Source organism: Colossoma macropomum, unplaced genomic scaffold, assembly GCF_904425465.1.
Source record: "Colossoma macropomum unplaced genomic scaffold, Colossoma_macropomum, whole genome shotgun sequence".
Lineage (NCBI taxonomy): Eukaryota > Metazoa > Chordata > Actinopteri > Characiformes > Serrasalmidae > Colossoma > Colossoma macropomum.
The window spans coordinates 6,915,679-6,937,659 of NW_023494791.1; the positions used below are offsets into that span (position 1 = coordinate 6,915,679).

General features: G+C 41.7%; 1 protein-coding gene across 1 annotated transcript in view; it reads right to left on the reverse strand.

The window, feature by feature from the left end:
- Window positions 1–3,036: 3,036 nt before the first annotated feature.
- Window positions 3,037–21,981, reverse strand: part of mcu (mitochondrial calcium uniporter) — a 122,944-nt gene continuing 103,999 nt past the window's right edge. Inside the window, exons 4-9 of the mRNA XM_036573726.1 lie at window positions 16,865–17,035; window positions 13,733–13,837; window positions 13,461–13,621; window positions 9,398–9,601; window positions 7,669–7,785; window positions 3,037–4,014 (exon numbers count right to left, since the gene is read on the reverse strand). Of these exons, the coding sequence (XP_036429619.1) occupies window positions 3,934–4,014; window positions 7,669–7,785; window positions 9,398–9,601; window positions 13,461–13,621; window positions 13,733–13,837; window positions 16,865–17,035 (839 nt within the window). The 3' untranslated portion in view covers window positions 3,037–3,933. The remainder of the gene's footprint in view (window positions 4,015–7,668; window positions 7,786–9,397; window positions 9,602–13,460; window positions 13,622–13,732; window positions 13,838–16,864; window positions 17,036–21,981) is intronic.

Consider the following 21,981-nt stretch of genomic DNA (forward strand, 5'->3'; position numbering starts at 1 on the left):
GGAGCACTCCGCTTAAACGACAGCGCTGCAGGTCGCATAAAACGTGAGCAAAATGCATCTCTCTGATTGAAAACGATAGAAAAAAGGAGCATATGATCTCAAAATAAGGTATACAGTGTGACCCCCCCTCCAATATGAAGGACACAGCCTAGCAACACCTAGTTCCCTCTGCTATCTTTGGCCAATGCTCAGGTGTCTCAGCTTAGTGGCACAGACTGACCATGGATATGACATGCGCAGCAAACTGCAGCCTCATCATAGCAGATAATGGAGCAATGTGTGTCCAAGAACTTAGAAAGATAATGACTCTGGATGTTGATGATTCTAATCTGCAGTGCTGAAGGTCTACTGGAGCAAAGGGAGCAGCATGCAGTAGCAGGTGACGAGGAACATGACAAGGTCAAGGTCATGTATGAATGAGTGAGCTTGGACAAGTATTGGATGATGGTGAAGCACAATACCATAATCCAGGGGTTTCCAACTACAATCACAGAAGGCCTTTTCCATGCTGTGATTTCCCAGCTCAAAGACCCCTCAACTCAGCAGTTGGTTAGCAGGTTTACTAAAAAACATTTCTGTAAATGAGAAGTGTGAGTGTGATAAACCTTTTTTAAGGTTCAAAGACCCTCCACATAATGTAAAGGTAACACTTCACTGTAGGGTGCTGTTCATAAGGCTACATGACACCTACATAAGCAAATCATGACAACTGAAATAAACCTACATAAATATTTTGCTGCTGTCAGAACAAAACTTTGTATCTCTATTTTTGTCGTTTTTCAGTTTTTGACATAATCTGAAAATGCCTGCTGCCCTTTACATTGTGTGTAAATTTCATGATGAACTGATTAAAAGAAATGACCCAAAATGACTTGGAAAAAAGTCTGGTTCCATTGACTTACATTAAAAGTAAAGTAGGTTTTTTCCTTCTTCTGTAAAGTTACCATTTTGGAGATACGAGGTTTTCTTCCAACAACGATCATCATTTGCTATAAAGGTTACATTTGCCAATTTTGATCAAAGTTAGCTAAAGTAGCCTTTATGAAAGATGACGACTATATAATAAGCCTTCATAAACATTTTTGTAGGGTTATGTCAGCTGTCATGGCAATCTTATGTAGATGTCATGTATCCTTATGAACGAAACCCTACAGTGAAGTGTAAAGCAGTGGTCTTCCACCCTTCTCCTGGAGAGCTACCGTCCTGCAGAGTCCAGTTCCAACCACAATCTGTCAAACCTGCTCTACCGAAATAACCTCTTCAGAAGTTCCTGATTGGCTGGATCAGATGTACCAGTGTTAGGTGAGGTGAGGAGTAGCACGTGAGATGCAGGCTGGAACTAAACTCTGCAGGACAGTAGCTCTCCAGGAGGAGGTTTGGAGACCACTGATGTAAAGATTCCAAGGAAGGGTCTCTGAACCTTTAAAAGGTTCTTCGCTCTCACCAATCGCTCTTTCAAGCGTTCTTAGGGCACCAAAAGTGGCTCTTCCATAGCGTCGCTCAAAAACCCTGTGGCACCTTTTAAAATTTAGAGCAGGAAAATGACCAAACCGTGCTGGACTTTGGCCATCCAGGACCAGAACTGGACACTCCTGCCACATCCATTTGTCAGGCGCAGTAAACGCATACAGATTGATTTGGAACGCCTAAGAGAGGTACTTTCTATGCAAACATGTTATGAGATGATCCATTCAAGGCATTGCAAAGGAGGGCAAGTTTAGAAAGTAAAACAGAACAGATCATGATTTGAGCACCGTGTCCTGAAGAAAAGTGTTTCGGCATGTATGAAACAACGAAAAAAAGCAGTGTGCGTGTTTAAGCACAGTCACATGTCCATCCCACAGATTCTACTGCTTCAAAATGCGTGTCTGCACTAAGGCCTGTCCGCTAAAGACGCCACGTTTATAGACGGGAGGATGCAACAGTCACGCGCTACAGCATGCTGCGAAAGTGTGCGAGGAACCCACTAATTCTAGGATCTAATATATTACACTGTTCTCTCCACGTACCGCTATATTCTTGGCATACAGAGGAGGATATGTGCAGCTGGAAAACGCCACAAGAACTGCTCGTGCTGACTGACGTGTTTAATATTCTTTCTTTGTTTTCCTTTGAAGTATCTTACACGTCAGCAGCCCTTGGCTCTGAAGGGTGGGCACATCTGTCTCGTGGGGCGGGGGGGCTGAGGCTGAGAGACAGAGCTGCAGGTGTGGCCGTGCAGGAGTATAGCAGAGCCCTGACCAGCACGCTGCACGGGGTGCTGTGAGGCACTGTGGGTAACGTAGTTTTTCCAGATGAAGACGAAGGTCAAGCTTCCGAATATGTACTCCTCTGCTAAATTGTATTCCAAGAAACTGTGCAGATGGAAGTTCATTTGGAATTCATGTTCGTATAGACTGCGACAGGTAAACGTCGTGTGCGTGTGAGGGTCGTAGTTATGTCAGAAGCCGTTTGTATGTACGAGAACATGGAACTGACCTGGTGTGGTTAAGATAGCAAAGAAAGGTTCTACAGTCGTATGCAAAGGTTTGGGCGGCCTTGGTCAAATTACATGTTTAATGTTGGTTTGAATGTTGAATTGCGAAGTGAAAATAAGTATTTTAATGCTCAATTCCTGTTTATTTGCTGAATTTAACTAAATAAAACAAACTGTGGTCGTACAGACGCACAACATTTATCGTATGTTTTATTTTTTAGTTAAATTCAGCAAAGTAATAAAAATAATTCACAAAATTTAGCAGAAAATGCCATAATTCAGATTTATTCCTTGTTTTCAATTAGAAAACCAACAAAAAACATGCAACTCGAACAGGGGGTGTTCAAACTTTTGCATACAACTGAATGTTGGTAAGTGATGTCTGACAAGATGATTAAAAAACTCCTCCACCAGTAAGAAATGAAAAGTAGATTCGAGTCATTCTCTTTGATATGAATTTTTTTTCCACTCATCATAACAAATATAATATGGCTTTTAAAATAAAAAGTGCCAAAATTGACTTTGTTTTGTGTTATTTTCCTTTTCCTTTTTTTCGTTTCTTTTTTTTGGAATAATAGAACACACAGTGATGTTTAGCCGGTATATCTCTGGTCTGCAGCCTGGAACAGGTCCGTACAGCAAGTGATGACCCCTTTCTCCTTTCGCGCATGTAGCAGCAGTGTTCGCTCTTTGTTCGCACGTCACACAGCAGGCGGCTGCGAGAGGGGGTCCAGAACGAGCTCTCCTGCAGCTGAATGTCCCTCATCGACACTGGGAAAGAGCGCAGCGGCCCGAGATCTTTTGCCGTGTACAACTTCTCTGTAAAAAGAAAAGTTCACCCAAAGAGCTGAGTGGAGCTCTCAGGCTTCAGAGGTGCTGAGCCACAGAGCTCGTGTGCACGTGTGTCTTTTGTTTTTGATTTTCCATGTCCCATGCAGGGAGTGGGGTCACTGTCCATTGGAGATGTAGTGTCCAAATCCAGGTGTCACGTCCTGTTAGGCAGCAGGGACTTCCTACAGGCTGCTGTTGTTCTTCTCTGTGGTCCAGAGCGCACAGGGCTGCAGGCACGACTAGCATCCTCACCCTCCAGCACCAGAGAGGAGTCAGGTTTCTTTCTTTCTTTCTGTTTCTTTGCGTTCCGTCCCCTCCTCCTCTGCTTTGACTCGCCGTGTTTGCTCAGAGTTTTCAAAACCAAAAAAACGAAGAACTTAAAAACGACAGCAATTAAAAAACCTCCAATGCTTCGTGTGGAGATGGTTCTGTCAGAGGTCAGAGAGAGAGAGGGAGAGAGAACGAAAGAGAGTAGAGAGAGAATCAAAGGAGGTGGTGGGGAAAACATTAAGAACAGGTAACCAAAACAAGAAATGAAAAAGGTGTGGACGGAGAGAGGGAGAGAGAGAGGGAGAGAGAAAGAGGGAGAGGGAGGGAAGGAGGAAGGGAGGCTTTCACTCTTCCCGTCAATCCTTGCTGGTGCTGATCTGCTGGATGGGGAGATGCAGTTGGAGAGGATCTCTCAGACGCTTCAGGTCCAACTCCGCCTGAGAGAGAGGGAAGGAAAAAAGCAGGAAGGAGGTCAGGAAGGTAAAAGAGAGATGTGGAAGCATTATTTTCAAATTAGCAGTCTAACCTTAGTGTTTCTGTGAGCAATAGAGCTTAAAATGTTCATCCAAACTCGATGGATTCAGACGTCACTTCTCAAATATGAGTCTGGCTCAGTTTAGGTTCAAATTTCCCATTTGAGTTCTCGCGTCTCGCGTCTCGCCTCCCGATCTAACTGATTTTACACTGCGTTTTCCCTGCTTTAGTTTTACCGCTTAGTTTATCCTTCCCTACTGTCTTAAATCGTTTTTTAATCTGGGTCACCTTCTCAGCACCGAGGTCCACAAGGCCCACGCTCCTGAGAAAACAGGACATAAACAGTAAAACGAATAAGGAAAGTGCTAGAAGACATCTGTCTTCTAGTGCAGGGTTTCTCAACCTGTGGGCCGCGGACCATCAGCGGGCCGTGAAGCACCCTCTAGTGGTCCTTGGGCCTGTACTCAGGGAGAGGCAGTAATTTGGGCTGGTAAGATCACTCCAAGTCATAAAAACATAAGTGGAAAAATGATTAAGTTAATGATTAAAAATCTAAGAATTAAACATTTTCACTGTGTAACCCATATAAACATTAATAGACATACAAATAAAAACGTCACAGTAGTCAGTCTGAGACAGCGCAGCCGCAGGCTCGCGACACAGACAGCGAACCACAGATGGAGAAGTTTCTCAGGGCGCTTTATTTGGTGAGGACTCATCACAGCTTTTTCTTTAGTTCACTCCTTCTCTTCACTTTCCTTCTCCTCTAGAGGCGCGTCGGCGCCGTGTAGTCAGTACAGCAACTATTTAATGACTGACTCTTGACAGTGAGCACAAGCCACTGTTAAAAACTACAGACGAGCCATAAAACAGAGAAGAGATACATTGATTTGAACTCATGTATCACGGAGCGTATATTTGGTCGAGCATCAGCGACCTGAGTGGTTAAACTCAAACTGATAAGCCAATAACAAAGAAGCAGACATCAGGTAAGATCTATCACTGTTGTTGATTGTGACGATGCTAATCCAAAAGCCCGGGGAGTGGAGTGAGGTTTATTTCAAATGAATCACAGAAACCCTCTAAACTAGAGACTCTCAAGACCAAACAGTTCCTCTTTTGGAAAAGCCAAGTATTTCCAGTGAAAACACAAACTCTAAATCATATCTACTCCCACATCTACACATCTATTCTTTTCCCCCTTTTTAACATCACTACAACCATGTTTTTTTAACATACCTGCAAATTTGGCAAACCTACTAATAAACAGAATGACTGATCTGATCTTTTTCAGCACCTAATTCAGCATTTAAGAAAAGAAAAACAAGGTTGTAGTTAAAAAGGTTGATTTCAGTTTCCCTGTGGGCCGCTATGCTTTGTAGTTATACACAGGTGGGACTTGGGGTGGAAAAGGTTGGGAGTGCAGCCAAAAAGCTGTTTAACATGTTCTATGAGCAGAAACAGTTTTAGTGTTAAACAGGTTAAGGTCAACATCTTGGTTTATCAGCACCTCACAGTTTGCAAAAAGCACAGTATGGTGTACACTAGTCTTGCAGTACTGGAGTTCGGTCTCGGGAGCGTAAATTAAGAGTCTCAGTCTTGTCTTGGTCTCGGTCTCGGGGTGAGGTGGATTCGAAAATTGTTCTGGGGACCAGCCGAGTGCGATGCCTCCGTTGGAGGTAAACCGGAACTTTTTTCAAACCTTCAAACAGAACAAAACAGCTCTTTCTCTACACGTTTAAACAGAATCTGTTCACTGACGGTTCTAATGAGGATCTAAAGAGGATCTAATGGATCTTTCCATGAAGGCTTAACTGGGTATTGTTTGTTTGTTCACTGGTTCCAAAATTCAAACCTTCCGTGAGGGCAGATCGGGACGTTATAATTACTAATATTTCATTTAATAATAAAAATGGATGTATGTTGTTTGGTATATGTATAAAAACAACATTGCTTATGTATATATATATATATATATGTATGGGTGGGAATCTTTAGGCACCTCACGATTCGATTCAATTACGATTCAGAGGGCTGTGATGCGATTATAAAACGATCAGCGATGCATCTCGATGCATCTTGTTTTCTCTATAGAGGATTTCTATCTTTCTACTGCCTGAGGACTTGGTAGTTTTAAAGCAAAGTATTTGTAATGATCCATAATGTAAATGTAAATTGGGGGGGGGGGTATTTTCGAGACTGGACGCTGAATCTCGGCTCCAAAGTGTGCAGCATAGCATGAAAGCCCTGGTTCTCAACGACTGAGAACAGACAGCAGACAGCAGGTCACACCAAAGTCTGGCCTCGCCAGTAGCGAACGAAAAAACAGAGATTAAGACGAACATTTGGAGGACTTATTTGTGTTTATAAGCAGCACGGTTGGTTAAATCTGCAACGAGAGACTGTCTTTCTCTAAAAAGTTGCGAAAATGAACTCGCTTCTCTTTCGAGTTGTCCCGTTCCACCTTAAATGGTGCAGCAGTTACATTCGGCACCTAAGGCAGAATTTAAGGTGGAACGGGAAAATTAGAACAAGAAGCTGCCGAATGAGAAGCGACTTCAGTCTCGTAAAACAGCCGGACGCTGAGACATTTTACAAGAAACTCTTCTAGTTTTGAAGAAAGGTGTTCTGGCGGAGATGGGAGGAAAGCGGCTATAGCTAAAGCAGAGCGAAGTAAATCTGCGCTCTCGTTTATATTTTTAGCCCATACTACGACATTAACACATACTGGACATTAAATGTTGTGGCTCCCAAGGTGGTTTGATTTTTGTTGAAAGGACAAAATGGCTCTTCTTATCATTTGTGTTGTGACTCCTGATCTAACCTGGACTTAATGCAGGGGGAGCCGGTCGGATTTCTCACTCATCCAGTAGTGTTTTATTATGTGCCACTACAGACTGTCCGGGCGCTGCACTTACCCACTCCCTGTTCCGCCTTTTGCGTTCCGTCAACATTACGTTAGAAATTAAATATTTAGAAAATCAATTTTTGACATTTATGAATCGATTCAGAATCGTTCACGTCCGCATCGCGATGCATCTAAGAATCGAGTTTTTCCCGCACCCCTAATATATATATATATATATATATATATATATATATATATAAATAAACGATAAATGTATAATGTACTACAAACAAATCCCAGTTTTTCTCCTTTCTTCTTTTTATTTTTTGATTCTGAAAAAATAAATCTGATCTCAGTCTTGTCTTGCTCTTAAGCCAGTCCTGGTCTCGGTCTTGACTTGGACTCGCCTCGTTTTCACTACAACACTACTAAAAGCCAATTAAGATGTTGTTCAGAAGCATTATTAGATGAATAAATTAATGAAAGCACAATTTTAACTTAATTATGGACTCAGTATGAAGTAACCAGAGCTATCCTGTCAGGTTTTATTTGGCATCCTGGGCCAGTTCGGATCAGAAATCCTTTTTCCTCGGGTCAGTTTCGGACTCTAGACATCACAATGTGGTCTGGGCTTGGGTCAGGTTTTGACTCAAAACACAAAGCTGTAGGTAGAGTCGGGCTCTGACAGAAAAGTCTCAGGCTGTATTTGAGTTCAGACCAAATTTCAGGCCCGATTAAAGCTCTTGTGTGTGAATGTGTGTTAGCACACCTCAGCAATAGCATCCTTCAGTTTGTTGTACTTTTCAATGTCAAAGCGTGTCCTCTTCACCCCCTTGTGGAAGAACAGCAGATACTGCCTGTCTCTGGCATCGGGGTAAATATACTCCTGTAGGAGAGAACAAACAGCGAGAGGTCAGACTGAAGGCCCTCTTCTCTGCAAAGGCCAACCTGAGAAAACAAAGACTAAATCAATCTATGGAAACTCAACGCTCTTGGGTACAGTACAAGCGAGGGCGATAATCATGAGGACACACAGAATAATGAGGGTCCACTGCACTGACCCTTTAGTACCAAAGCAAAAGTGGCTATTTCTGGCTCCTAATCATGCTTAAGGTCCAATTGTGCTCCTTAAATAAGTTCTTCCAGGTTAAAAGTACAAATTTGTCCCTTTTCATAACCGAATGTTTTAAAACAGAACAATAAAATAAGGAGCCTGGAGACGAGACGGGGTGTGTGGAGTCAGTACAGCTTAGAACATATCATTTCAGTGGATTATGGTTCAGTTATGTTCCCTGACTAAAGGTACTGAGATGGACCCTTGAAGGAACCACCCCAGTGACAAGAGGGGCACTGCCCCAGAGAGAGATTAGTACCTTTATTTCTGAGTGTGTATACCATATAAAACCTATAAAAAAAATGAGGTACCAATTAACAGGACTACTCTAGTAAAGACTTCACGAATGGTTTCATTTAGTTTATTAATGATTCTTAATTAGGACTGAAACAACTTAAAAATCATTAATAAGCAGTTAAGGCATATAAATATTAAGGGCTGTTAAATCTGATGAATATGAATGTGTGACGAATCTGACAGGTTTAATGCTGAATGATGAAGAAGACAAAGTAAGATCAGTAACCAGAAAGATCTGAGCAACAGGTCAGGACTCTTTTTGGGTTAAAGGTGCTTATTAATCATTTTTAAGGTGTTTATGACCTAATTATTAACCATTAATAAACTAATTGTAAGCCATTCATACACCCTTTACTACTGTTATCTTACTGTAAAGTGGTACTTAGATTAAATAGAAATAAACAAATAAAGTAACAACAGTGAAACAACAGCAGTTATGAATAACAGTTTAAAAAGTTATTCATATCTTGATTTGCAGAGGGGAGAAGAACACAGGTTTATTCTTAACATGGACTGGGTCAATTCCATCAACAACACACCTATAATTTACTAACAGATTAATCAGCTAAAGCAGGTATTGGATGGTCACTGTAAATTGTTTATTTGTATTTATTTTATTCTTAGCTTCATTTTTTTTGTATATGACCAGATAAATGGCTTAACATGTGTCACTGTACATCATATTTCAGTTGCCTTTTATTTTTTTTTCTGATGAAACAAATCAATAAGTTTTTAGTGATCTTAACTGAAATCTGAATGTGTACATGCTCAGAATCTACTGTGCATCCAACAGTGACAGAAACATGGTAACATACAAAAAAGCTCCAGTTCCACATGCTGATCTGTCCCAACTCCTCAGATGGCAGATTTTAATGAATGCAAAAAACGAGCTGAATTCTCTGAAAGCATTGCTGGTAAGAAACAGTCTGATCAAAAGTTGTCAATGCGTCTAAAAATGATTGCATTCATTTATCAGTTAGCTTAATGCCATTTGTGTAATGCTTGCTGCTATTGGTAATTAACAGCACTCACATTTCTGGCTGCACTGCTCCATTAACTGCATCCTGGTGACGGAGACGTGACTTACCTGGCGCGTGAGCACGAAGTAGGCGTACATGGCCATGGCTGTGCCGTAGGTGATGAAGTAGGTGACGGGCTCCATGATATCCCATGAGTACTCCCACCAGGTGAGTCGTGCCAGCACGCCAAACTGAGTGGCCATGTAGGCCATGCCCCCCCACAGCACCCAGGTGGTTCGGCGCTCCGCCTTCTTACTTAGCTCCTCCCTCACCTGAGACAACAGAATGGCGATTATCATTTAGAGACCTACATTTTCATAGTGAAATCAGAAAACGCTCACTGCTTTCTCAGAGCTAGACCTGGAACAGAACCTGCGTTCATAAAACACGGTATCAGATCCGCATAGAGAAACTGTCTGACATTAATTAGACATTATACAACAGTTAGTTCCGGCCACGAAAGCTGATTGGTTGAGAAGCGCTCTAACCGTGCTGTTGTTTCACCCTATCATCACAGGTTTTTCACAAACACTGCATCACTCTGCTGAGACTCTGCTGAGATTTAAACGTTTTTACCTCTTACTTTGCCCCAAACAGAAAATGGACACTTTTAAGATCACATTTGACCGACAGCCGATTTGGTCAGACTCTGAAGATGAGACTACACTAAATTCCCAACCTGTCAGTTGGTCTGTGTGGAGCTGGAGAACGAACTGCCGGCTGTGCAGCGAGTGAGCGGAGTTCGTTACTCTGACGTTGCAACGAGCTGCTTGTTAAGGAACTATAATTTGGTGGAAGGAATTTTAGGAAGGAATATTAATTTCTTGCTTTATTTATTTAACTGTTGTATAAAAGCAATAGAACACTCGAGGTCGCATGTTATCGCTATAACATCACAACTGTGATGATCTGCGACCAAATCACAGCCGTGATGTTTTGCGATAACACACTCCCTCTCGCGTTCTACTGCTTAAATATCATATAATCACCTGTTCACTTTACACTTACACAATGATGCGTTAGTGGGCAGATAAGACATTAGCAAGCAGTGTTGGGGTAACACAGTACAGATCAACGTGTAACAGTAACGTGTTCACTCTTTACAGTAATGAAGCAGAGTAATGCTTTACAGTTCCTCTAATCACATTACAGTTACTGACTTATTGAATTGTAGTTACTAGATTTACTCATATCTCTCACATGCAATGCATTTAAAACACAGTCCATATCTATTATCTGTACTGTCCTCATGTATGTGCAGAATAAGCACGTGCAATAAACCATTTTAAAGCATCAAATCACACTTTTGATGGAGAAGTTAAGTACTTATTGAAATGTACTGTATATGTATTGTAATGTAATGTATATGTATATGTGTATTACATACGTTTAGTTCTGTTCCTTTTTCCTCTAGCGATCAACAGGGGCTTTTGTTTCTGGCAGTATCTGAGCTCAGGACTGGCTTTCTCTCTAACCTATTTGTAACTAGCAAAGATACTTTCTCTGAGTCGACAACAAAGCACGTTTTGTAAGTCGCTCTGGATAAGAGCGTCTGCTGAATGCTGTAAATGTAAAGATGCAGTAGAAGAGAGAGCTCCACCCTAAACAGATCTGACTTGATTTTTGTTCAATCATAAATATTACATTTTATTCATTTTATTCTGAGGCAGTTTTTGGACTATAGTTTTCTACTTTTTAAAGACATCTTAATCAAGTATAACGGGCTGTGTCTTGTTCAGAGCAAAGACAGAGATTGTACCAGTCCTTTTAAATTATGTTTACTGTGATTGGCTGTTTCTTCCTAAATGAAGTGCTGAAAGGACTCTTGAGTTTTCTCTTCCCTGTTGGTACATTTTGGTTGGGTTTTAGAGAGTAACGCTGTGATAATGAGATTACTTATATCAGGAGAGTAATCCCATTAGTCTGAGAGAGGTAATCGGTAACTTGTAACACATGGACATTTTCTGTAGTCAAACAGTAGAATGTGCTTTTCGGTTACTGAGTTGTGTGTATGAGTCACAGAATGCACACTTACACTATATGGACGAAAGTATTGAGACACCTACACATTACGCCTACAGGACCTTTAATGATATTCCTTTCTAAATCCATAGGCTATAGTTTTCTGAGGTCAGAAACTGATGTTAGATGAGAGGGCCTGGCTCGCAATCTCTGTTCTAGTTCATTCCAAAGGTGTTTAATGGGGTTGAGGTCAGGGCTCTGTGAGGGCCAGTCAAGTTCTTCCACACCAAACTCACCCAGCCATGCCTTTAGCTTGCTTTGTGCACTGAGGTTCAGTCATGCTGGAACAGAAATCCAGCCACACCACTTCATCTGACGCTTGGCGTTGTGTTTGGTGATGTAAGGCTTGCGTGCAGCTGCTCGGGCATGGAAACCCTGCCATGAAGCACAGATTTTGTGCTGATGTTGATGCCAGAGGAGATTTGAACTCTTATTGAGTCAGCAGAGCGTTGGTGACTTTTAAGCACTATGCTTCTAAGCACTCAGCAACCTGCTCTGCAACTTTACATGGTCTGACACTTCATGGCCGAGTTGCTGCGGTTGCCCTTAGAGTTGATCAGGGAATATTTAGCCAGGAAGAAATTTCCCAAACTGACTTGTTGCAACAAGTGCATTGTATTACAGCACCACGCTCAAATTCAGTGAGCTTTTTAGAGCGACCCATTCTTTCACAAATCTTTGTATAGTCAGTCTGCATGGCTAGGTGGTTGATTTTATACACCTGAGGCAATGAGACTGAATGAAACACCAGAATTTAATGATTAAGAGGTGTGTCCCAATACTTTTGTCCACATAATGTATATAAATATAATCACCCTCTTGATGTCTCTGCAACAGCCCCATTTTGAAACATACAACCAACTCTCACTGGCTGTGTTTACATGCAAAGATTTTTGCCGATCCAATTAAACACATTCTGATTACAGATTAAGACTGAGGTGTTTATGCTCACTCTACTCAACAATTTGATGGAAAATATCCGTTTACATGCTCACTACAAGAAATCTGATCTAAAATTACACGTATGCGTTAAGAACCACTTAGTGTAGACATTACCATGACAACAAGCATCACGTGAGTCCAGTCAGAGTGAGATGAGCAGCAGTGAGCAGTGCTTGTGTTTTTAATTCCTTTAAAATGATGTCAGGCTCAGGAAAACGTCCTTCACATGTACTCTAAAGAAGGTATTAAAGAAGGCCGAGAGGAAGACGTCGTGTTCTGAGACACATAAGATGGACGTCCGTCCCACCGCCATCTTTTAAAGATCAGAGCATAAACTTCGTCTCCTCTGCAGACCAGTTTCTGTTCCGCCATGTTGAATGTTATAAACTTTCACTACGACGCGACGAACATGATCAGAACGGACTTAAACTTTCCGACTGGGAATGTAATCAGATTAGAAACTGTATTCCAAATGGCCTCCATCGGGCTAGACTATTCCGATCGAGGTGTATTAATGAATGTACTCTATTCAGAATGAGCTAGTAGTCGGACATTAGACTGCATGTAAACGTGGCTACTGAGATCCAGCCAGGCTAAAGTACAGCCTCTGCACAGTGGGGTTAGCTTAACATGCTGTTCTAACTAAGCCTTCCAAAGTAAACAGTGAGAGAACTCCAGATTCCCTACCAATATTAAATATTTTTGAACATTTTTATGCACAGATCCATCCAAAATGTTGTCACTAATCACGTTTAATCAGATGCATATTTTTATGTATTTAGGGTGGAAAGCTTGTCTGATTCAGACAACATGGAACTGTACTGAATTGGGTTTGCATTGATTTACCAGACTTCTTACCGACTGTTACAACTCCATCTGACAAATAACCCCAGCTATGGGTCGAGTTGTAACATTTGCACTCACGCTGCTTTTGGCTGAACTGCTCATAAATGGTTGGTGCTACAAACGAAAATGTACATTTTCCATTTGTAGCAGGGATGTGTTTCAGGCTCGATGGTGCCTCCATCTCAGTTCCCTTATCCTCTAGTGATATTCGCATCACTGTGTCATTTCTGTATCTCTTTACAGTCTAAAAATGACAAATGACACAGATCAGAGACATTATTTATAGGCCTCGCAAAGATGACACAAGTCCTGCAAGGGCACCTTTTCCAGTGGGCGGAGCTGGGAGTTGAGGTCCTCCAGTCGTCCAATCAGCTCTCTCTCTTTGCTGAGCTGGTGCTCCTCTATGCGGAGGGTGGTGTAGAGCTGCTGCACCAGAAACTTCACATCGTTCAGCCGCTCGGCTTCCTCGTGGGCCAACAGCTCTGAGATACATACGCATAACAAAATATCAACAAATGAACAATTAAAACAAAAGTACTGTCCATTCCAAGCTTCCCCGCCACGCGGCCCAGAGCGCAACACCGAACTCTCACCTCTTCTAGGTGGCCGCACCAGATGCGTAGTGTCATTAATGACCAGCTTGAAGTCGTCCAGCAGCAGAATGTCAATCCCCGTAGAGGAGGCTATCCTCGCGCCATCTACACAGACACACAACAGGACAGGGGGGAAATGGGGGTGGGGTGCTCTAATTGCAGTCTTTTCTCTGGCACGGCTGTGTAGAGCGGGGGCTATTCTCAGTGCTTCTCATGCACGACTGCTAATGCCGCATAAGGGTGCTTGTCATGAAATGAAACATTTTCTAATTTGGGCGGGAGTGCGGCCGGCGTAATCTGCTGTCCAGAGCCCACAGCGGAGAGGGGGCTAGAGTGCCTCTCACTGTGGAATAATCAGGACTGCGGAGCTGCAGATATCACATGCGCTATGTAATTAAATCCATGAGGATGGCATTAAAGCAGATGCAGGGTCTAAACTGTGTTGGAATCTGTGCATATCTAGAACCCAGATTATATTTTTATTTTATGGCAGGGAATATATGAATTCATTTGCCCAATTCTGCTGTTCGAGCTCATTTTCCATCTGCCATGGGGGAAATGAACAGGCCTGGTTAGTACTAGTGCTGTCAGACCGCAGCCCGGTTTCAACCCAGAGGCAGCAAATTAACGTCCTCAGACTCTGATTTCACTCAGTCTCGGGGTAAGGAGGACACTGTTCTCGAGACCCGCTGTGCAAGGCCTCCGCACCTGCGGTAATAAAACTTCTGAGGTGGTGTGTCATCCTGCACTCGCTGCCTCGCCCATATTAGGAACTCCGGGTCTAAGCAGATTTCTCTATGGGGAAAAACGAACGGCGTTTTTGAAAATTGCCGTTATCGTTTCCTGTGGTAAACAAAACATTCCAGAGCCGATACTTATGAATACTGCTGCATGCTGCGCATTACACTGAAACCATGACTGGCAACCTCGTCACACACCCCACACAATCCAGCAAGGTTTGTTAAATGTGGCAGGTAAGTTGCTGTCGCAGCTTTAAGCTTGTGTTGTTACATAATACTGTAGAAGTTTAACAATAGACCTTTCATGCATCATATCATGAGCAGGTGTGTCAGCTTGCTTATAGCAATGCAATTATTCATATTTTGGCTAATAAACAAACTCGCAATTCAGAGGATCCAGTGACACTCGGGTGGAGAGTGTGTACAGGATGAAAGATAACTGGTTAGGTTTACCACAATGCAGCCATTTTCAAAAACACCATTAGTTTTTCCCTTTGAGAAAACCCGCTTAGACCTGGAGTTCCTATGCTATATTGCCAAAAGTATCCAGACATCTCTTCTAATTAGTGAATTCTGTTACTTTATAATATTTTTATAATGAAATGTATGTAATATTATGTAATATTCTGTAATAGTTTCAGTCCTCATGCAATAATTAAGCTGAGCTATATCTTTGGTGTTTGCTGTAGTTGTATATAAGCATTATAAGTGTGTTAGCTGCAAATCATGTCTGTTGTTTTACTGTTATATGTAAGCACTGTATCATGGCACTTGCACTGTTCATGAGCACTGTGACCCAGAGACAAATTCCTTGTGTGTAGAAGCACACCTGGCCAATAAAACTGATTCCGATTAAGGTGCATCCATTGCTGACACAGGAGTTCAACAGTGCACACACAGCTTGTTTAATCTCCATAGAAAAGCACTGCCAATACATCTAAGCAGCCGCATCTAAGCTTAAAGTTACCATGTCCAATACCAAGAAGAGCAGAGGCTGTTACTGTAGCAAAAGAGGAACAAACTCCCTATTAATATCTTTGATTTCAGAAGAAATGCTGCATGAGCGGCTGTCTGCAAACTTTTGGACACATAGTGTAATATGGGCTTCAACTTCAGGGGTCTATGGTTAACTGAACCTTAAAAAAACATTAAATATCAATGAGACACTCAAACAAACTGAGTAAAACACTTTTCTCTGCAAGTTGAAAACAAAATCTGTGCTTAAATTGGATAAAATGGAAATAATAGATGCTCATTCAGTGTCCAATGAACACATTTTATTTTGAATAGCGGTATATTACCTTAAAACAATAATAATAAAAAACTGTAGTTCATTTGACATTCATTAATATTATTAACCAAGCTTAGACCAACTCTAACTTTTGGAAGCAAATCATGGTGAAGTTCAAAGATATTTCCCTGTCCCTTCTGTTTTGAGCTCACTTAAAGGGGAACTGCACCGATTTTTCAAGATTTTCCGCATAATTTAACCATTAAGGTGCAGCGTCATTCAGAGTGGGTTGGTGTGAAATTCTTTGTTCTAGAGAAACTCAGTGAGTTAGAATTGTTCACAGTGTTGGTAATAGGAACCAGATAACTGAAGACTTCAATGCCTTTAAAAGCTCCCTCACAGAAATTATTACACATAAATGATTATGAGTACGCTGCCTGAGATACTCTTGTGTGCCTATCAATTTTTTTCCATTTTTATTTGACTTTTTGAGCACAGCAGCTGTACATTTACATTAAGTGAACATTTCATGATGACTGGACCAAAAGAAATGCTCCAAAACCGCTTAGAATGCAATCTCTTTACATTAACTTATATTAAAAGTAGAAGTAAAATCTCCTTCACCTGTGAACTTACCATTTTGGAGATACTCGGGCTGTTTTTTTCACTCACTGACAATATAAAAAGTCAGAAGACTCGTGTAGGTTCACTGGAGGTTTTGGATAGTAAATAAAATGGTTATGTTTGTGTTGCAGACATGGCGACCCCTGGTTCCTATCACCACTACTGTAAAGAAATCAGAGTCTCTACAATGAACCATTTCACACCAAACCACTCTGAATGACTTTGCTTACATCTCAATGCTTGAATTATCCAGAAAATTTGAAATATTGGTGGAATTACCCTTTAAGATCAAAAGAGAAGGGAAATATCTTTTAACCTCACCATCATTTGCTTCCAAAAGTAGAGTCAGAGTCTAAGCCTGGTTAATAATATTAGCGAATGTTAAATGTTACTTTATCGTAACCTCTCTTGATTACAGCTCGGTCTTGATGTGTTGGTACAGAACTGAGCGTAAAGCTGAATCTAGTCTGCCGAGGCCCGTTTATGTCCGTTTGTGTGGGTGGTTATGATGTTGACTGCGTGCGTTTATAGTCCTACCTATGGAGTAGATGGCGACTCGGTCGATGCCCCGATCCTCGGCCTGTAGTTGCTGGAGGAACACGCCCACGCTGTCGCTGAGCGGTTTCAGAGTGAACTGACAGCGCTCCCGTCGAGATGGCAACTTCACCGAGACCACCGGCAAGCCGTTCTGATACACCACCGTCACCTCTGATAACACACACACACACACACACACACCATCATTAGATCTCTCTCCAAATGGCACAGCTATACTCCCACCCACCCCTGCCTGTTAGCTAGTGCGGTCTCCTAATGATGGGGCCACCACACAGTCAAGCTTCATTAACGGCAGACTGTGCCTCTAAACTTCAGACTGACAACTAAAGCTTCCCTTCTGAATTACACTGCAGTGCCAATGAAGTTTTGTGCCTGTTAGCAGTTTTGTTTTTCCTGGTTTTATGACTCGGAGTAATTGTTATTTCATGATGCAGCCTGGGCGCGGGGGGGCTGTACCCTAGGCCACCAGCAGGGGGCTGTGTTGCAGTGACAGTGTTTCAGGAGACAGAGAGTCCTCCTCGAGAGACTTATCCCACTGCTGAGGTACTGGAGGTGCTCAGCCTCAGTCTACATGCATGCACACATTCTTAGAGGTACCAAACCTTGTTTGAGTCTGATAAAGAAGAAAAGGCCAAAGCCGATAGTTAAACATCTCTTTTCACAGGGCAAAACAATCCTGCACGAAAAGCTAGAATGCAGATTACTGTCTGTCACAGCATTCTTAACTGATTCTTTGCAGCCTGAGATCTGGACAAAGCAAGCCAAACTCATTCTCTTTCCAATTAGAAGATACGCATCAATTCAATTAGCCAATTCAGTGAAAGATATTAAGATGAAGAACTCAGATTAGAGCAGATGCAGGTACAACATGCCACAGCCAAACAACAACTGTTGAATCTGATACACCAAATTTGCTGTGAGAACCTGAAGGCCAGGGGTCGACAACATGCGGCTCTTTTGCTACCCTGTTGTGGCTCCACAGCAGAATCAGATTTCTAGGTAAAAATAAATGAATCCCCCCTAACGCTGTTTAACAATAAATGGTCTTAAACACTGGAGTTAATGTATGACTGCTAATTCACCCTTTAACCCTGAAGGCTGGCGCGCAGACTGCTGGTCACCATAGCAACGCAGACAACAATCTCACCTTGCTAGAAGCGAACGAAAAGGCAAAGAGAGAGATTTGAGTCAAACATCGGTAATTTAGAGATGAATGGATGTATTTGTATTTATAATCACTCCAGCCGGTTTCCTGATACGTTATCCTGATATTAATCTGCAACAAGAAACTGTCAAATACTAAAAAGTTACAAAGATGAAGTCAGCTTCTTGTTCTAATTTTCCAGTTCCACCTTAAATGGTGCCTGAGGCACCAGAATGTAACTGCGGCCCCATTTAAGGTGGAACAGGAAAATTAGAACAAGAAGCTGCGAATGAGAAGCGACTTCAGCTTCGCAAAAAGTCGAATATTTAGAGATGTTTAAGAAAAAAACTATTCTATTTTAGAGGAAAAGTTTCCTGCCGGAGACGTGAGAAAAGCAGAGCAAAGTAACTTACATGTTACTATTTTAATGTAAGGCAGATTTTAGCCACTCCTAATTTTTACTAATAGTTACATGTGTTCTCAGCTCACAGTATTTCAGCTTAGAAAATCAACATAATTTAATTGTGGACGTTCAAACTTTTGCATATGACTGTATATTTAGGTGGGTTATTGGGGGCTTTTCCCCTGTATGTTATGCAACCAATACATTTGCCATGAGAAGCTTTGGGGCCATTATCTCCCCTGTCTCGTCCACACATCGGCAGTTAAAAGTAAAAGAATTTTACACCAAATACGATTCAAATAATGAAAGTCTTGGTGGTTAGCATTAATTGTCTTCAATCTTACTTCAACTCGCTCTACTATGGACAACAGCAATGCACACATCACTGTTTTCCCTGATTTAGCACAGTGGCTTGGTGGTCCTATAGGCCTGGAGACTCTGAAGAGGAAATGGGAACTTGATGACTGAATTACCATATTCATAAGAGATTATATAGTGCCAATAAAGTTCCTAAACTGCTTCAGAAGTGCTTTTATTTCATTATGGAAAGTGACCCAAAATGGATCTCCATGCCTGTTTGTGAGAGGAGGCGCGTCTCCAGTACGGTCTCGAAATCTAAGTGTGGCCCCCACAAGCATCACCCTCATGATTAGAGCAGTCTGTCCACTGTCTGTCAGCATTAAATCATGTTCTTAAGTTCAGCTGCAGTCCAGACCTCCTGGAAGGCTGGCATTTCCTGCGGGGGTTGTGCTCCGCCATTTACATACGGCTCAATTATGGCCCCCATTAGGCTTAATGAGGAATCGTTTTAGGGGATTGTGTTCTTTAGCGCAGAGGTCTGGAGGATAAAATATGGCTGCTTCAGAAGGCCCCTCCTCAACAGACGGCTTCAAGTTGGAAATGTCAGGTTTAGTAGAAGCATCTAAGAAAGGTGCAAACTCTTTCTGTCACGTCGACGTGAAGACGTTAGCTCATGCTTCCCCGCAGCCCAGTCTCAGACCCTACAACACACCACACGCTGAAGGATGTATCAGCAGGACCAGACGATCCTCAGGGTTTTAAGGGTGAGTGTCCAGGTGGCCGAGCCACTAGGGGGCCCCCTTACGGGCAACTATGACAAAATCTAAACAGCTGTGTTGGCTCACAATGGAAACTTTACTGGCTGCACAGCAGACAAATGAACCCATTTCAAATTTGTCACTGTGCCATGGCTGATCATAATCTGAATGCTCAAACTCAAAGTCAAGTCAAAGTCAAGTCAAAGTTTATTTATGTAGCGCTTTTTACGACAGGCATTGTCACAAAGCAGCTTTACAGAAGAATCCGGGTCCAAGCCCCCATGAGCAAGCAAATGGTGACAGAGGCAAGGAAAAACTCACGAAGAGCAAGAGGAAGACACCTCGAGAGGAACCAAGACTCAGAAGGGGAACCCATCCTCCTCTGGACTGGGTTGCACCAGGTTTGTGTAAGTTTACACTTAAGTTTATGCGCAAAGTCTTTACCAAGTCCTTAGTTACACTAGTTAGTTTCATAGTTTATATCTTTTTACTAAATTTGGTTGCACCCCAACTCTGTAAGTCATGTCTTAACTAGCTTAGGATGCTTGATAGTTTAGGATTTTAAGTTAACTGCTTTTTCCAATCTTGTTTGGGGTAAATATTTTGCTTGTGAAAAGCGTGTATCATAAGAAAATGCTGCATTGGTTGCTGGGTTTCTATTAACTTTTTATATTATGTCATTAATGTGTGCAATCCTGCTATTGTTTTGTATCATTAAAAAAAAACACATTTATAGCAGTGAAGCACCCAAATCTGTGGTTAATATGCTGCCATTGTGATGCTGCATAGCCCTCAAGTAACCTGCTGTGATATCATAAAAAAAAACCCTGACCACCAAAAAGGGTAGTCCGGTACAGGCCCTTCAAACATTTGTGCTTAGAGGCCAATAACATTATGATCTGGGCCTGTGTATCAATAATCCATCTGATAAAGCACAGATATTTAGGGGCTTGTTTTATATTTATCAAACCTCTGACATGAAGAAAATCTGTTCTGGTTTGAGGGCTGCAGTTTGAATTGCTGAACTGAAGGCTGAACTGGAAAATCTTCAAAACACCATCACAGTTACAACAAGGGATGCACTGATGTGGAAATTGTGAATTATCCATTTTTTCATGTGCTTATCTGCTGATGGATTCATATACAATTACAAAAAAGCAAACTTAGGACTAAACCTATCTGGATGCTATATTTACGCCATAGCTTTATGCTTTATTCATGTTACACAGGCAGAATTTGCTTCTACAACATTTGCTTCTGTAGATTTACATATGCTGTAAAATGAGATAAAGTGCAGAAAAATAAGTACAGTAGAACAGTGTGGCCTAAAAATGCTGCTCTTTTGGACGGCAATGAATGTTATCAAAGAAGGGTATGAAATATCAGTCGATTCATAAACATTTGTCCGATGCTGATGCCGATACGAATCCATTCATCATTCATTCCTTGTTATAATGACAAAACTTTCTGTGAGGAAAACTAAAGGAAGAAAAATAAGAGCATGAATCAAAACTGTAAGGAATACTAGAAAGCTATCTCCCCTGTGCTATATTATATATATATATATATATAGTATATATATATATATATATATATAAAATATACATAATATTCATACATTATAATACATATTATTTCAGACGTTCTGCTGTTTAAGTATGAAATGTGAGAACTTAGAACTGAGTGATATCTGATAGTTCACAGCTGACAATCATATTAGTTAGTAAAGCACTGATTACCAAACTGCTAAATTAATATTAGTGGTTATCAGAATTTGTCTCTCCTTTAAAATCGTTACTGCTCAGAACATTTTAACATCTGCTGGGCGCTGCTTATCAGGACCGTTTTCACCTCATACAACCTCCTCCTCCTCCTCCTCCTCCATTCTTCTTGTCTATCTTGCCTTTTAGTCCTTTTTCCTTCATTCTCTCTCCTATGGCTGCCTCTAGAGGCTGGTTTCTGTTTTAATGGCACTGCTATTAAAATCCACTTCTGAACAATCCGCTGCTAAACCCACTCTGCGGCACTGCTGTGCTTTCAGTGCGGCCTGCTCTCTAAATTCTGGGGAGCTTTTTCTTCGCTCCGAGCAGACGCTGTTAATGTGCTCCCACAGTATAAAAGTGCAATCTGATCTATGACCCAGCCGGCATGTCCAGTATCACTCCATTCAAAAGGGGTAAAACAGTACTAGAACTACATTACCCACAAGGCACTACAAAACAACTACTGATGTATTAAGATATACTAAGGGCTTGTTTGGGTTTATGTCTTGGTTCATTTCATGACCATTTTCCAAACTCTCTTTCAAACGAGAAGGGTTTCGCCGCAGAGCCGCAGTACCGCGCTCTCAGCCCTGCACTCTCAGCTCCGGATATGATGTCACGTAAAGTTCAAGAGGCCATTTGCCATTTGTAACAGAGAGAGCGTGAGAGACGTACGTATGGATGCCTATTGCCAGAGAACCGGCTCAACTATTCCTGCATAATGTTTA